The sequence below is a fragment of the Struthio camelus genome, chromosome 2 (genome assembly GCF_040807025.1).
Source record: "Struthio camelus isolate bStrCam1 chromosome 2, bStrCam1.hap1, whole genome shotgun sequence".
In the NCBI taxonomy this organism is placed as follows: Eukaryota; Metazoa; Chordata; class Aves; order Struthioniformes; family Struthionidae; genus Struthio; species Struthio camelus.
Genome location: NC_090943.1, coordinates 19,895,241 through 19,911,959, shown reverse-complemented (window position 1 = coordinate 19,911,959; position 16,719 = coordinate 19,895,241). Strand labels below are relative to the sequence as shown.

The window sequence follows — 16,719 nt, the reverse complement described above, 5'->3', positions numbered from 1 at the left end:
GAAAGGAAATAATGGTTTTGTAGGCAAAAGTGCAATCACCAGGAAGACATCAAATCTATTTTTGTGAATAAATGTGGAGATACATAAATACATATACAAGCATGCAATTAATTTTATATACACCCAAACACACACATACATGCACATCAACTGGAGACGGGATTAGGAAATATCTATGTATATAGACCTGGCATGCAAAAAAAAACCCTTTGATGTTTAATTTATACCAGTCCTCACATATGCATGCACGTATCCATAAACACAAAATAAAATTCTACAGTGCCACAGAATTAATATATATATTCTAAAGTATCTCAAAGCTTTTTTAAAGCATTAATATTTGAAGAATCCAAGTATCTATTTCTGTCCTGGTTTTATTTTTTGAATTATATTTTTTCCTTTGAACCTCTGTGACAGGTGGAGGAGTAGAACTAAGGTTTCCTGAGACATATCTATGCACCTTGACTCAAGGACTTGTAAGGCTGGTGGGTCAGATTTCTCCAGTTAAGGGTTAAGTGTGCTGGTAAAACTTCATGAGAGCTAGGAGATCTTAGCTCTGAAAGAGTAAAAATGTTGTTGATGAAGTGATCTGGCAGAATCTTGCCACATGCATGGCAAGGAATGTAAGGTCTCAGCTACCCCTGAATTCAGAATCAGATGCAGGAGGTGGGAGGTGCTGCCTCAGAAAGATGCTTTTCTGAAGAGTCTTCAACTCTCATTTCTTCTCAAGGGTCAAGAGCACTGGTCAGAAATGTGCTGGATGTTTTACAAACTTAGACAAATGGCAGTCCTCAGCAAACGGGGAATTTGCAGAATTTATTTCTAATATGTTTGTCTTCAACGGTCAACTGAAAATGAAAATAGGAAGATAGGAACTGTGCTGTAGTCTTTATTTGCCTGCACCTTGTTGCCTAAATGCACTGAGGAAGTGAGAAGCACGTTTCCTTGAAACCATTCCTGAGGCCATACTTTTCCTTACTCACGCATACAGCTAAAGTTCTGCTCATATGGATCTAGTGAGAGGCCTCTGTTTATAGCCCTTGCTTGTTAATCTCAGCTGCTCTGTAATTGTAGAGATGACTTTTTTTTTTTCTTTCCTGTCCATGCTTAAGAACCAGAAAGGCAAAAATTCAACACAGATTATATATTCTATGATGAAAAGGTTGTTAATGGAAATCTAGAGAATGAGAGTTTTCGTAGGAACACAGAACAGGAGAGATCTCTTCCATCACTGAGATCAGTCACCTGCTCTTTCAGACAGCCATGGTTTTAATCCCACTCAGAAGTTCATCATGTTCACTTCTCACTTATTAGGCTGTTACTGAGCTACTCCTGCTTGGCAGCATCTCTGAGCTGTCCCCAGGTGAGGCAGCGTGGGCTGTGTTTCCTAAGAGGAGCACCAATAGTGTGTGCACCTACATGCTGGTTCTGCAGATTGCTGTTTTCCAATGCGACAGAGAGGAAGGGAGAGGAGTTATGCTGTTCTTTTAAAAAATCACCTAGAGATCATATGTGACCAAGAGGAGATCTCATTTTGAATATATCTATTAGCACATTTATTCTTCTAAATTTCTCTTCTTTTCATTTCTCTGTCATAATATTTTATCAGTATCTGCTCAACAAGCACTGCATAGATGTTTTTCTTCCCTGGATTTATACAGAGCATGAGCACTGTGGCCCTCTTAGCCAAGCAAACCGTCCACAATTTTTTGAAAGACAGCAATGTTCATATCAATGCAATTTGAGAAATATAAGAATGTCAATAGCAAGAGAAACAGTGTTTCTTCTCTATTTCTATAGTTTCTATTATGGAGTGAATTTTGAGTTTGCAGCTGGCTGGTTTCCTCTGGACTTGGTTAATTAAACCAAATTTCAGTGACATAATATATTATTTAATATGGTTAACGTAGATTTAAGATCAGAGGGATGATGGATCATCTCATCTGACCTACGTATGCCACTGATTGTAACTAGTCACCCAATTACCTCTATACTAAAGCCAGTGGAGTAGATTTCCGAGACGGGTACCCATTCTTGATCTGAGAACTTTAAGAGGTGGAACACATTTCTACTTCCTCTGGTTTGTTACACTCTGGCCTTTGACTTATGTACACTGCTTTTGTTGCTACAGATACATAAACTGAAAATGAAAAGTCAATAGTTCCAGCTGTGAGGTCTACAGAAAATGAATTGGCACTGGCTGCATTGAGATGTCCACCTGGTATTTTGTGGAGAGAGGTTTTTTAAGTTACTGGTAGTCAAAGTAAACAATAGCAAAAAACTTTCCTGTGGAAGGCAACAGCCACTCCTGTGTCCTACTCTTAGCTGTGGTTTAATACAATGTTTCAAAGAAAGACCACTTCTGTCCCTATTATCTTTTCTAAGTAACCATCCTGAAAGTTGATGTCAATAAAATTCCTACTTCAGCTTGTAAACCTGCCCGTCTTGTACTTCAGCAGATGTCATGCATTCAGGAGGGAGGTATTTCTGAAGAGCTAAAGTTGTCAGGAAGTTTTTCTTCACAAACTTGGTTTTAAATAGCGCACCGATTTTATTAGATTACAGCCAGATTAGGGTCCTTCTTGTAGCTAGCCTGGTAGCTGTTCGAGAGAAGATATTTTGCAACTCTAATTAGCAGCATGTTTTATTTTTCTCAGGTAGAAGTTGTTATTTGAAAATGGTCAAATAAAAACCCTTCCCTGCACTGTACATTTGTAGAGTTTTCAGCCATATTGTAATAAAAGTCTATGTGAGTCTCTGTTTTATGACCTGGGTCTTGCATTAAGTATACTTGGCAAGTTGCTCTGAATAATGTAGTCTATTATGTCTTGATTTAGCTGCAGCTCTTGCAAAATTTATTTCACTATAGACTACTTCACCATCATGTTTTTAAAAAGGCTCCTTTTTCTTAAAATCACAGACATGGTCTTAAAAATGAACTGCTAGATTTTCCTTGTTTTTAATAAAATATAGTACTGCATATTGCATTTCATTATTCATAAAATGAGACTAGCATGTTCTTAGCCCTGTTGTTAAAATCTATGTCAAGTATTTGGCAAATGATTGGGCTGGATGGATAATTATCTTTTTCATCTGAGATATTTCAGCTCCCTAAATTAATTCTCTTTCCACTTCCTGGGTGAACATATTTATGTTAAGAAAAGATGATAGTAGTGCATCCAGTAAGAAACTTTTCTATTTTTTTCACATATGAAGGAGGTAAACTAGGGCATTCAGTTAGCTGTTGTCATCTACCGAAGTGGCATGTCAAACTGAAAATAATTTATATGAACAGATTAAAGAAATAGTTGGATTATAAAAAATAACTGGTGGAAGAAGTAAATATTTTAATCAGAAGATATTTTGACTTTTTGTCTGTCTTTGATTTTACAATTTCATCTTTTGCATTGGTATGAACAATTTTTAAAATTTGCCTGAATGCCTACATACCTGTTGCCTAGGCAAAAGGTTCTGATGAAATTCCATCTATTAATTTGGAATTACAGTTTTTGCAAGTAATGCAAACGATAAAAATAAAAGTGTTGAACAGTTAAGGAATTCAGCTCCTCCTCTGCGCTTCACATCCTTGGTGTGAATGTAGGTGGAGCCCTGACTGCCACAACTGTTAGCTTTGCTTTCAGAGTTGCTGATGGCAGAGCACTTTGTCTAATAATGACCACTCAAAACCTGACAACTTGCTTGATTGGGAAACCCATATTCTCACATATGCATCAATATTTAGCTGGAAAGTAATTTGAAGCCTTTGTGTGCGAGTCTTGGGAAAAAGAAACATCAAATAAAAGATTGAAGAGCTTCTGTGTAGTCTACGTTGCTGTTAACACTTGCAGCTGTTTATGAAGACAGGGAGCCCTTTTTTTTTTTTTTTTTCAATATTTGGGTAGTTACCCTTTAGTGAAGTCTTAGGCTCCTATCTCAATGGCTAGCTCTGAAATACCTTTAAAGTCAGCTCAATGATTATACATAAATGTCATGCTTTAAGGCTGTGGCTGGTGACCTACATGAGTCAGGAAAATATTTTTCCCTGGTGCACAGTTAGCTAGCTGGATTCTGGCAGGCTTTAAATTTTCAAGCAAAACAGTTGTTTCTGTTTTTAAAAACCTTATTTAAACAGATTTTAAATCTTTTGTGGTAACATGTTGATTTCAGTGGACATTTCTGACATCTGGCCAGCTCACAGCCTCCAAATTACTGACATCAGCCAGCTTTCAACTCTTCAGGGATGGACTTCCGAGGCTATTCAGGTTGCTATTAGAATAAATATATTAGAGAAAGCAAAGCAGTCAGATATCTGCCAAAATATGTATGAGGGATACATACATAGCAAAGGCAGAGAAATAACTGATATGTCAAAGCAGATGGATAAAATATTGCCAACCAAACCTATCTCTTTTTGGATTCCCTAAAAGTATTTATTTTCTTCTTTTTTTTTTCAGTGATGGGGGAGCAGTAACATATTTGAATGAGAACGTGAAGGAAAGAGCTATTGTGTGTATACATATATTTTTTGGTCTTAGGTATTTTGTTCATTGCATTACACCCTGTCGCAGTATCAAGGAAACTTCTGAGCCTCAGATATTCTCCCTGTCTGGTACCAGATGTTGCAGAAGCATTCAGTTACTCACCCTTGCCAGTAAAAGACAACTTTCCTGGGCAGACATTTTCCACAAAAAAGCATTTGATTTGTCATGCGCCAACAGCTTGGTACCTATAGACTCTTGCACTGGTAGACCTCATACAACATAAATGAACATGATTACTTGTTGGAGGGTCATCACTCCCTGGGGCATGGAATATCTGGGGTTTGGCAGATCCATTGAAATCACTCTTGTATTTGGGAAGTTTATGATTAAATAGTTTATTCTATTTCAGTGCAAAGCTAAGCATCAATTTCTGTATTTGGAGACAGGTAATAGAGAAATTATATGATAAATCATCTCTTGCTTTAGCTTAGTTTCATGGTGGTTTCTGTTTCCCATTCATACAGCTACCTGGAGCAGGGATCTAGTTCTTTTTTTGTAATCCTATTTCTTAGACTTTTCTTTCCCCAAAGAGGACAAAGACTTAGATTATTGTCTTTATATTCCCCTTTCTCTTGTTGACAAAGTTTCAACCAGTCTTACTAAGGTTACTGTTGGAATGCCCTTGGGTATGGCATGGGCCCGGTTGGACATAGCAGTTCTGTTATTGTAAACAAATCTGTTTACGCAGTGCAAACATGTCTCTTTTTAAAGATACTGTGGAATATGAATTCATTTTTTATAATTTAAATGTAAAACTATTCATTATGCTAAGATAAACAAGAACAGTGAAGGTGGGTCATTAGTAACTCTTGAGGGAGACTAGACTTTATGGCAAATAAATGCATGTTGAGGTCATGTGTTTAAGCCACCTATAAGTAGGTATTTCCAGAGCTGGTAGGATCTGTGACATACCACTTTTTCTTTTCAAATTGGAGGAAAGGCATGACACGGACCTCTATTTTCTTCAAAACAAACTGTTCAGAGTTACCATTCAAGCTTTGGCTGAGTTTTGCTGCATAAGCAGGAAAAAAAAAGGTAAAATATTTGAAAATACATGAATAAAATGGCATCCTAGGGATACCAGAAGTATATGAAATGTTTTATTTGCTTAATCACCAGATAAATTTTTTCAGGAAGCTAAATGAGCCTCATTTAAAAAAATGCCTGCCATAAACAGCTTTAGAGATCTGCCATTCCTGCCTGATGAGGATGAGTCCAAAGTATAACAAAACTTAGTGATAGCAAAGCATTGCCATGAATTAAGTTCTAAAGTTCTAACTTTGTATTTTATACTAGTACTGGTGTTTATTCACTTACACTGCATCAAGGATTTCCAAAAGGCTTTACAGGCAAGATTTTGCTGAAATGCAGCCTGAGGTTTGACATACATTTTAAGACAGGAAATGGGAAACACTTCCTGTCAACTACAGTTGAAAGTACAGTGAAGAGGTAAAAAAGATTTCAGTAGACAACATTTCAAGCTGGACTTTGAATGGGCAGCTAGGAAGAACTTGTCTTCTTTTATGAAAAGAAACACAAGATCTTAAATGGCCACAGGTCTTTTGTCTTTGACATGCATCTTATCTGAAATGCATTGCCTCCAGTAGCAGAGTGTGTCCAGCACTTCATGCTGGGAAATTGATTCAGTTCTAATTCAGAAGCAAGAATAAAACCTACTGAGCAGTTACCGTGGTTTCCTGCAGCAACTGTTGACTTTATAAGAGGCATTGAGCTAATGATCCATCACAACTCTTCTTTAAAAATGTGAGATTTGCTAGGATAACAGAGAGGGATGGTACTGTGTAAAATATTGTGGCTTAAAAAGCACATGTGGTTTAAAAAAATGAGAGAGAGGTGGAAGGAAGTATTATTTTTTAGATAATTAGCCTGAGATGGTATTCAGCTGTTATTGTACCCCTAAAATATTCTGTGTAGTTGCACCGGAAATATTTGTTGGTACTATGGGATTGGATAATGAGTTGTGCATTCACTAATATTTAAACAGATGCTCTGAGCTGTGAATCATGTTTTGAACAGTGGTATGTGATGCCCATAGTGTACATAGGCTCATGAATGCCTTCATTCATGCCCATCTGTTAAGATGGCAGTGTGCCCACATACAAGTGCATTGATCCCTTTTCTAGAAAAGCAAAGTGCCAGACTGTTAGAAGTTTGGATGGCAAGCTTATCTAACACTGCAAACAACATCTCTGTTGCAGGAAATCCCATCTCAGTATTAGGACTGAAGCATTGATAGGTGACTTGATGTAGTAGGATATCCTGAAGGACATTTTATGTGTTTAAAAATAAATGTCCAAACATGGCAGAAGAAAGTAGGTGGCCCATCTCAGAGGCACAGCAGGATGCTGAGGGGCTCAGTTGTATGTAGAAGGCAGACGTGAAAGCCAGAAGGATCACTTGGAGTATCTGATGGTTTATTCTGTCACTGAATTGCCTAGAGATAGCACAAGACAGCTATTCCAGTCAAGTGAGGGCAGATGGTGTTGAGCAGTAGAATAGATCAGATAGATCTGATCACACTTGCTCACGGATGCTTGTTAATGGAATTAGCCCAAAGGGCATTATCTTAAATAGCAATAAGCAGACTGCGTAACGATCTGCGTTGGAATGTGCAAAACACTTGCAGCAAATTCTAAAGTCATGTAAAAAGCACAGGTAGTTTACTCATAGGATTAGTAAAGCTTTTTGGATTAACTGGTCTCAATTTGAAGGCAAATTTGGTTATTTGAAAATGAGAGTTAATAGTTTCTCATCACTTTTTGCCTAAAGTGGGTGAGTTTCACCTCAGATCCAAAAACAGAGATGAACTTGCTGATGTTTAAGTTCTAAATTCTGGGTCTCATTTCCATGTATCTGATATGGATAGCTGAGGGCAACAATGAGAAGAATTCAAAGGTGACCGCTTAGGGTTTTTTCGAGTTAATGCTGAAAATTTTGAAAACTTAGGTTTAGGATTTATAGCACTGCCAATTCCATGTATTTTTAAAAATGCTTGTTCTTGAGATCCTCTATTTCACGTCTGATTTTTGAACCATTATAGGTATGCACATTCTCTCACAACATAAAGGACAGACATTTGCTGATTAAAAAGGAAAATGGGATTTTGATATATTAATTTGATTTTTATGACTTAAGAATTGAAGTTAAAAGGAAGTTGTCTTAAATACATTGCACAGTTGTGAGAGTTGGCTATAGAGTGTTTGGCTCAGTTCTGCTAAGGTAGGTTATTAATGGGCATATAGCAAAGCTACTTTTCTAAAAAAACTTTTTAAGTACCTTTCTGGTCAGTGGAGGCTTGTATTTGAAAGCTTTCAGATGGAGATTCTGTCCAAGTAACTTAGGTCCTGAACTTCTTCAAGGCTGTCAGAGGCACTTGCTTTTATCTGTGGTTTATCTATGGAATTATGCATTAGTAGGGCTGATTTACTAGGCACCTAAAATTTAAGCAGAAATTATATGCTCAGTTTAGGCAGACTGAATCCCATTCAGTGCACCTTGGGGAGTTGCACAGTATTAATTAAAATATTTTCCCCTGGATCTGGTGCAAAAGGCAAAAGGCATCTACCTTTTCCAAAGTGAATTGTCTTATAACATGTACAGTAAAGTTGATCTGAAAAGCAAAGGAAAATTTTATGTTACACTGAATTAGTGCTCACTATTAACATGATAGTAGTCTTATAAAGGATTTTTTTCTTTCAAGAAAACTTTATAAATGGTATTTCTCTTTTAAGAAACAATTGCACTTAAACCATAAAACTCATGTATTTTCTCCTTTTTTTGTGAGTACAATATCTGTTATGCTTTTGAATGCTAAATTGCTCAGTGTTGGTTCTGCTTGCACCATTATTGCACCTGTCCTGCTAACAAAAAATTTACCACTGTATATGAGCTGCCTATTTGGAATTTAGCAATTGTTTTCAGACAGCATGTGTATTTGTTCGTTATGTCAGCTGAATAACTGAGCTGGCTGAATGCTGTGTCAGCATGCTAAGTCTCTCTTCCATGTCTGTAATTCTCCAGCTCTGAGCATCCTTGAATGTTAGCTGTTGACCTTATAAAGTCTTTCCCTCTGACTCCACAAACAGTAGTATGACTACTGGAACAATGTGCTGGCAAGGGTAATAATGACTTGAAACACTTTGAGGTTAAAAGCAAACATCTAAATGCATTTGTCCAAATGACAAAGATGAGCCACAGCTGATGAAGTCTCACGCACACCTGCAGTAACTGGTACAGGAACAGACACCTTTTCTGTTTTCTGAATGTTTTTTCCCAAAATTTTTGTTCTTTAAGGAACAGAAATTGGTGACTAGTATTTAAATAGACTGCAGGAAGTGGGGAAAGAGGGTATCAGATTTCCTTATGTACAGTAAAGAGTTTTTGTGACACCCATCCCCAAATCTCTAAGCATTTTTCATGAGATTTACACTGCTGTAATGGTCAAATGGATTATAAAAGCAGAAGAGGGAAAATTAATTATTGTCGTATTTTTGGTGGGCAGAGTAGTCATTTAGAACTACAGAGGGATTCCCTTGTTCTGTTGACAGCAGCCTGGGTATTTGGGTGAATCCTGTGCTCGTCCTAGGTTCCTAGCTTGGAGCTAACTAACGCATGCTGCACATCATTGTGTATCACTTTAAGGAAGAATTCTCTCTGGGAAGGACAGTAGAGAATGGGAGTTTTGATAACTAGAAAGTAGAGGAGGTTGATATGAATTAATCCAAGACTGCTCTGTTTCATTTTTTTCTTAGCTATAGAAAGCGGTGGATGGACTTTGACCAGACATAGGTTCTCTAGAAGAATTTTATTCCACTAGCATGAAAAACTCAAGCATGGCTTTTGGCATACTGAGCTTCCAGGACAGTGCTTCTCTAGCCCCTTGGTTCCTGGCCATTAAAAATCATTCAATTTAAAAAGCGTGCCACTAAAACATCATAACATTAATAACAGAGGCAAGCCAGTCATATACTATCAGACCTTTCACTGTGATTATGAAAGATTTAATGCTGACAAAAGCTTAGAGACAGCGTGCAACTGAACAGCCCAGTGAGCCTTGATGGGAAAGGGAGTGGCATATTATTAGGCAAGCCTAAGAAGCAATGCAAAATATCAGTGTAGCAATTCTTGCTGTTCAAAGCCTTGGTCCATACCAGACCACATGTAAGTTGTAGAAGAATAGATAGAAAAGGATGCTGGCAATTTGGGAGGGCATTGCAACTATTCTCCATTGTTTAAATATAGGAAGAGATATTTCAAAAGACCCCAAAGAGAATCAGACTTGGACTGAGTCTTTGGTAACTTCCACAATACAACTGGCCACTGGTAACGAGAAGAACTCATTAAAAAGTGTGTATATTTAAATGGAGAAATGAGAATGGTTTTTACCAACAATGGGTCTTGCCTCTGCAGCCTTCACAGTTAGCTGCCACACACCAGCTCTCACTATGCTGCATTTGTAGTGGTATTTTCTTGGTTGATCGGTAGCCAAATGCCTCAGCTGCTTATACAAATGGTTCTGAACTAATCAATGAGATTTTCTAGACACAAACAGTTAACATTTCAAGAGGCAATTGCAGACAAAATTGCTATGTCAGATTTCACGGTGAAGAGACCTATTGCCCTTGTTCAGGAAATTCTGTGCCTGGAAAGTTTTCAGACCTTCCCATTTCAATCATCTGAAAAATTCTGCTTTCAGATCAACTTTGAAATGTTCAGAGTCACTGCATGCCAGTCTTTTTGATATTGCTTTTCTAGTTTGGAAGAATCAAGGACGAAGCAGGATGGTTTCTACCCCCTGGCAAGCCTCAGGAGGAGGGTTAATGCTACCAACTGTGCTCTGGTTCTTCAACTGTTCTAATGTGTAGAACTGAATATTAGGGTAATAGGTCATTACTATCATTCAGGTCCTTCTGAGAAACTTCTTGCTGGATGCTGTATTTACACAAGCGTGTTCACAGGTGCATGGATTTATTTTTCCTGCTGACCTTCCAAAGGAAAGTGGGCCTTTGCTGCATGCTGTTCCCTTCCCGTCATGCAGCATTTGTCAAATTCCCCAAAAAAGTCTACTTTGCAACATCTTCAGTCCAATAACAGTGAAAAAAGCAGATGAAATTTTGCAACATGATTTGGTTTTCGGCAAGCATATCTTTTAAAGAAATAGCTCGATTCTGCTGAAAAAAGTATGCTAGGCAAGCAGAGAAGCTTTGTTTCTAACTCGCTCGCTCTCTCTCAGCCCACGTGTCTGCCATCTTTGCCCCCACTTTCCTAAATACATCTATGTCACTGAAAGGACGTAATCCTGGGCTTTTGGCCAATATCCTGGGCTTGAATTCCCACACAGAAAAGCATTTACTCAGGAAAATAATATCATGTGGCAGCTGGTAGGCACAATACTACCTCTACTGCCAGAATGCACTGACTCTAAATGAGGCTGAATGGCAGATGGCCTACAATGTTTTAGTGCTTTCTTTCTCTAGACCAGGATTACCCAATTAATTTGTACTGTGGTGGACTGGGTTATTTTAGTAGGTCCTGCTTGAAGGATGGGATGTGTTGGCTGTAGCACTGCTGGACTAGGCAAGATCTGCAGGGGGAAAGGCTGTGTCTGCCTGAATCAGTGCTGAAACAGCAGGCTCCTGATGGGTCAGACAGGTGGGGAGGAACGTGGGACACCAGAGACATCAGCTGTTGGGGCCAGGTGAAATGTATTCATGGCTCAGATTGTGACTGGAGTCCACGCTCTGAGTAGCCCTGCTTTAGATGAAGAGTGACATTTAACTTGCTAATGACGCTTTTACATGAACGACACCTGCAGAGGTTGTTTTATGTTACTGTTTTTTGAGTGTTGTCCTTGCGTGTGGTACTCAGTAGGCCTAGAGAAAGGCCTTCTGTCTCTCATAATTCATCTCCAATGTTATCTTCTTCCACTTTATAAAAAGTTCTAGAACAGTCTAAGTCCTACCCAGATACTGCAGTTTGGTGGTATAGGTACAGAGGATGAGAATTCAGTCTCAAAGGGAGACAGATCTTTTTACCCATCTCTCCAATGATTGAAATGAAAGCTTTCCACGAAGGGTTCAGTTGATTTGAGGGAAGAATGGAGGAGAACAGGGAGTGTTTTGCATACAAAAAAATAAGTTACAACCAGAAGTTTTAGCTGAACAATGACCAGGGCAGGACTGAAAGGAGTATAGGAATGGTGTATCATCTCAGGAGGAGGCTTAGACAACAGTTACATGGGTTACATGTTATTGCCTTGAGAGTGAGAAGGAAAATCTGAATTTAAAGTACTTAAGAGAAAAGCAGCAAAGTATTTGGGAGAAGGAAGGCAATGTTGGAGCGATGAGGAAAGAGAAGACACGTTTCATGGGGACCAGAAGAATGTGAAATAGAGAGAATTCAGCCAGTAGGAACTTTCTGTTGTTGAGGGCAAAGAAATCTAAAAGGAAAATGAGACTGTTATTTTGATTTAGCAAGTGCTGGTGCATAGGCAGATTCAGTATAGCTTAGTGAGAATATATGGGGCAAAATAGGAAAGAGTCAAAAATTGCACCAAGATGTGGGGGTTTTGGACAGAGAAGGGCTACTGGCATCCTCTTCAGTGTGACAGAGAGTGGTTGTGAGAGAAATTCACTTTTAGGTTTATTAGAAGGAGCATAACCTAGTAAATACAGTCCCTAAAACCAGAACGAGGCCAGCTGCATTTTATTGGAATAGCTCAAGGAAAACGTCCTTGTCTGTTCTCTCATCTTCTCTGAGTACATGTTTTCACTTGGTTAAGAAAAGTCAGTAGAGTTGCATTTAAAGGTGTTGTCACTTCACAGTCTGTCACAGGGCTTTTGCCAGCTCCCTTCCAAAGGAGCTGGTGCTTAAAATTGTGCCAGCTGGTTGATCTGGTCATCTAATCACTTTACTAGAAAATCTAAATATACAGCAGTGCAAACTGAAATATGTCCCCTGTCCTGTTTTGTAATTATTCTGCATTTGTATGAAGAACTACTTTTACATTAAAGCAGTACTGAAGCTCTCTCTATCTTTCTGTTCTATAGGTTGTCATTTTGTATTTTGAGCCAAGTGTATTTCGCTGTGTTCTCCTAAGATGGGTTCGTCTTCTGGGCTTTGCTACTGTTTATGGAACTGTGACGCTCAAGCTGCACAGGTATTTCACATATTATTAATTTCCATCTCTGTGGGAGTATGTGTGGTCTGTGTGGGTACTCAGAATCAAGAGCTGCAAATATTATCACAAACAGTAGCCTTTTCTGATTTTTAAAAATACTGTGTATTTCTCCTCACTGTTTCCAGTGAAATTATATGCTGCTAATGCCAGAAGAGGACTATAAATGCAGAGAGTATTAATAATAAAGGTTACTCAAGGAGGCTGTGTGTCAGAAGTGTTGAACTGGAGCTGCAGGATTTAGTGAAGAATGTACACATCATCTGTAAAATTGTGCAGGAAGCTCCTTTTCCCAGAAGGGAAATATATTTTACTTGGATATAGGACAATGTAAAATATTTAAGCTTTCCCTGTAAAGTGTTCATAGAATGAGATTTTTTCTTGAAGTGTTTAGATACAGTGATGGTGAGTGAAATAGAACACACTATAGTGTATATACTTATTTTATTTTCTTATGGCTCATAAGTCAAGGACTGCTTTCTTCAGGCACTGGCAGCAGACAGGCTGCACGCTCATGAACATCAGTGCCTGTCAGCAAAAATGTGTGGGAAGTTCTGGGTTATGCTGGGGGAAGTTCCACTGGCTTGGCAGCACGTTCAAATGAGATTCAGAGACCCAACTTCATATCCCACCTCTGCAGTCTCCTTATAAATTCAAGCATTTTCTGGACATGCTGGATAAAATCCTAATGCTTTACCTCCTTTAAACTTTAGTGAAAATAATTACCGATACTTTCTGTAAGTATTTTTTATGAAATAAAGAGAAATGCAGTGTGTATATGTGGTACTTAGGAATCTTAGATGAAGTAGGCTTGCTCATCTCTTCACCTTAGTTTCATTGCCATGTTGACAAAGATAAGGGCTAGATAAGGGAGGTTCAGTATTATGCTTGTAAACTGAATGAGGACTGAATATCTTGTGTTTAATTTTGCACTGTTGGCTTGTCACATCTGAGGTGGAGAAACCTGCTTTTCCATGAAAATAGAGCCTCTTCCTGAAGCTCCCTTTCAGTTGTGTCCCTGGTTACAAGTGTATACTCTGGCTCGTGAACTTTATCTATATAACGCTATGTCTGGCCACATCTTCGTGTTGAAATTCATCCAGACAATCCCATATCTTCATGTTATTTTCTGGGATGGATAATTTCTGATTGAAAAAGAATAATAACAGAAACACTATAGAAAAGATACGACAGAACAGCTGATTTTGTCTGTATGATGCTTGATGTAAAGCTCAGATATATAGAGAAACAGCCTAAGACTGTAGAAGATTCAGATCATCATTGCAGTTCTGGTATTGTAACAAGTTGTTCATATTATTTTACGTTGTGTTAGGAAGCAGTGTCATGACAGGGAAGTCGATCTTCTGTTCATATGAAGTGAGGAAAGGCTGGAAAACTGGGCAGAAAATCTTGCACTTCTGCTTTGCTCATTCAGCTCTTTGGCGTTACTCGGCATCTGTGCTGGCAGGCTCAGCAGACAGGGTAAAGATTGAATGAAAAATCAAGAATGAATTACATCCTCATGCTAGGAGTTCCTGGTCAGTGCTGTCACGAAGGCTAACAGCATACTGGGCTATATCAACAGGAGCCCAGTCAGGAGATTGAAGGAAGTGATTATCCCCCTTTACTCAGAACTCATTAGGCCACATCTACAATACTGTGTTAAAGTTTTGGACCCACCAAGGCATCAGTGAACTCAAGTGATTTCAGCCACCAAGGTGGTTGGGGGCTGGAGCACTTGCCCTGCAAGGAGGGGCTGAGGTAACCAGGTTTATTCAGGCTGGGAAAGAGACAGCTTCAGGGAGACCGAATAGTAGCCATCCAACATCTACATGGAGGTTACTGAGAAGGGAGAGCCAGGCTCTTTACAGCAGTATACGTTGGGAGAGCAAAAGACAATGATCATGAATTGAAATAGCAGTTTTCAACTTTGCACATGGAAAACGTTTTCACTATGAGGGTAATGAAGCAGTGGAACTGGTTGCCCATGAGGTTTAGAGTCTCCATCTTTGAAAGTTTTCAAGACCTAACTGGATAAAAGTCTGAGCAACCTGGTCTGAATTCAGCATTAACCCTACTTTGAGCACCAGATGACCTTCTGAGGACATTTCCAACCTGAATGATTCTACATATCTGTACGAAATATGAAAAGAAAAAGCCACTATTTCATATATTAATCTTGAATTACTTTCTCTTGGAATCGATCTTCCTTTTCCACCAGGGTTTCCTGATCACTCTTTCCTACATGTGTGATATTTTAGTCTTTTTTTGGTTTTAAATATTTCAGACAGGGAGTTTGTCTTGTGAAAAACTGAGTCAAATTAGATATATGTTTTATTGTATACTTTTGCAGCAGTTGTGCTAATCAAGAAAAATATGATGATTGTAGAAATTTGGAAGACATTTTTGGCAGATCTAATTTATTGCACAGCCATTACAGGATTGAAGAATGGCTTATTGCAGGTACTACAGATACTCATGACAAGCACTGATCCCCTCCTGCAGGTGGCCTACCTCTTTGCCTGGGGGAAGAATTGGTTGTTAGCAAGGACCTGATGATTTTTTTTAAGTTCAGTAGGAATACCAGTGTGTTATAAAAGCAGCTATTAATGATAACCAGAAAGTCAAAAGCTGTATTTCTCAGCAAATAAGGTGCTTCAAAGAGCACTGGGGCATGAAGGTTACCCAAAGCCAGGTAGGAGGCAGAGTGACTCAATTGAAGAGACAGAGAGTCAGAAGACTAGGCTGGAGACTCTCCAAACAACCAAACCCTATCTCATCAGATACTCTCAGAGAAGATGAGAGCAATACAAATGTCCATAACATGCTCATTGGGTGTACTGTGAAAAAGATGGCAGAATGAAGAGCATCAAACTGCATGAAGGTATGTTAACAGTTGTACCAGATCAGATGCAAGGTCACCTCGCCCCTACGTCATCTCGCCTGGTAGCCTGTCTTCCCCAGTCTGTGCACCCTTCTAAAGCGAGAGGAAGAACCTAGCACAAATGTACATCGAATGCAATAGGTTATGGTCCTTCCTCTGGCTTCTTCGTACTGAGATTCTGGCTGCACATTTCCCCTCACCTTTTTTAGTTTCACGCTCTCCTTCCAAGGCCTCACTGTGCTGCAGGGCCTTCTTGCTCTTCATTCTCCTCTGACCGAGTTGGCCATTCATGACACCAGAAGGAGGAAGGATAGAGAAGAGGTGGCTCTGGTGACTGTGTTGTCCATTGGTTCCTTGGACACCTTCAGGACTGCTCTGCTCAAGTCTCTGTTTTTTTCATTTTTGACCCTTTAATTCTAACATCCCTTCCTTTTATTTTACTTCTTGTCTCCTGGCAGCATTTAATTTCTTCATGGCTTGCTTTCCCCTTAGCTTCCCATTTCCCAGGGAGGGCTTTGAGGTTTCGTTAGGGTCAGGCATCAGGGAGAAATCTGTAAAGCAGCCGTCATGAGCAGGTGCTTAAGGAAGAGCAAAAGAACAGGGAAGACATGTACTGACTCATTCTTTGAATAACCCATCAGAGTCAATTTCTAAATTGCCTCATCTTAAAGCACTTCTTTTTTATTCATTGTACATTTTTAAAATAATGAGGTGATGTTTACGGGGGTGGGGGTGAGGGAGAAAGGAAATGAGCTTAATTTAGGAAATCAAACTGTAGAGCTGTGAACATAAAACTCAGTACTTTCCTCAACAATGAATTCCTCAAAATAATTCTCTCAGGAAATGATAGTTCAAATTTAACCTTTTGGGTTTAAAGGAGCTGCTGATGTTGCCTCCTTCAGTATATTTCTCTGACTGAAGATTCTGTCCTTTTTCGAGCTCTTTATTTAAAAAAACAGGTTATCTGTTTGAAAAACAGGTTATATCCTCATTTTAAATATTTTGTGAACCTCTATCATCTTGGTTTCAGGATTAATACAGAATCCTTGGTTCAGGATTAAAAGCAGAAGAATGGAGGAAAGCTATATGCACGTACA

The 16,719-nt window shown here is 38.9% G+C and overlaps 1 protein-coding gene across 1 annotated transcript in view; it reads left to right on the top strand.

Annotated features, from left to right (window-relative positions):
* The window catches only part of GPR158 (G protein-coupled receptor 158), a 219,095-nt gene that overhangs the window by 147,900 nt on the left and 54,476 nt on the right, over window positions 1-16,719 (top strand). The window contains exon 6 of the mRNA XM_009679769.2: window positions 12,611-12,720. Coding sequence (XP_009678064.2) covers window positions 12,611-12,720 — 110 coding nt within the window. The remainder of the gene's footprint in view (window positions 1-12,610; window positions 12,721-16,719) is intronic.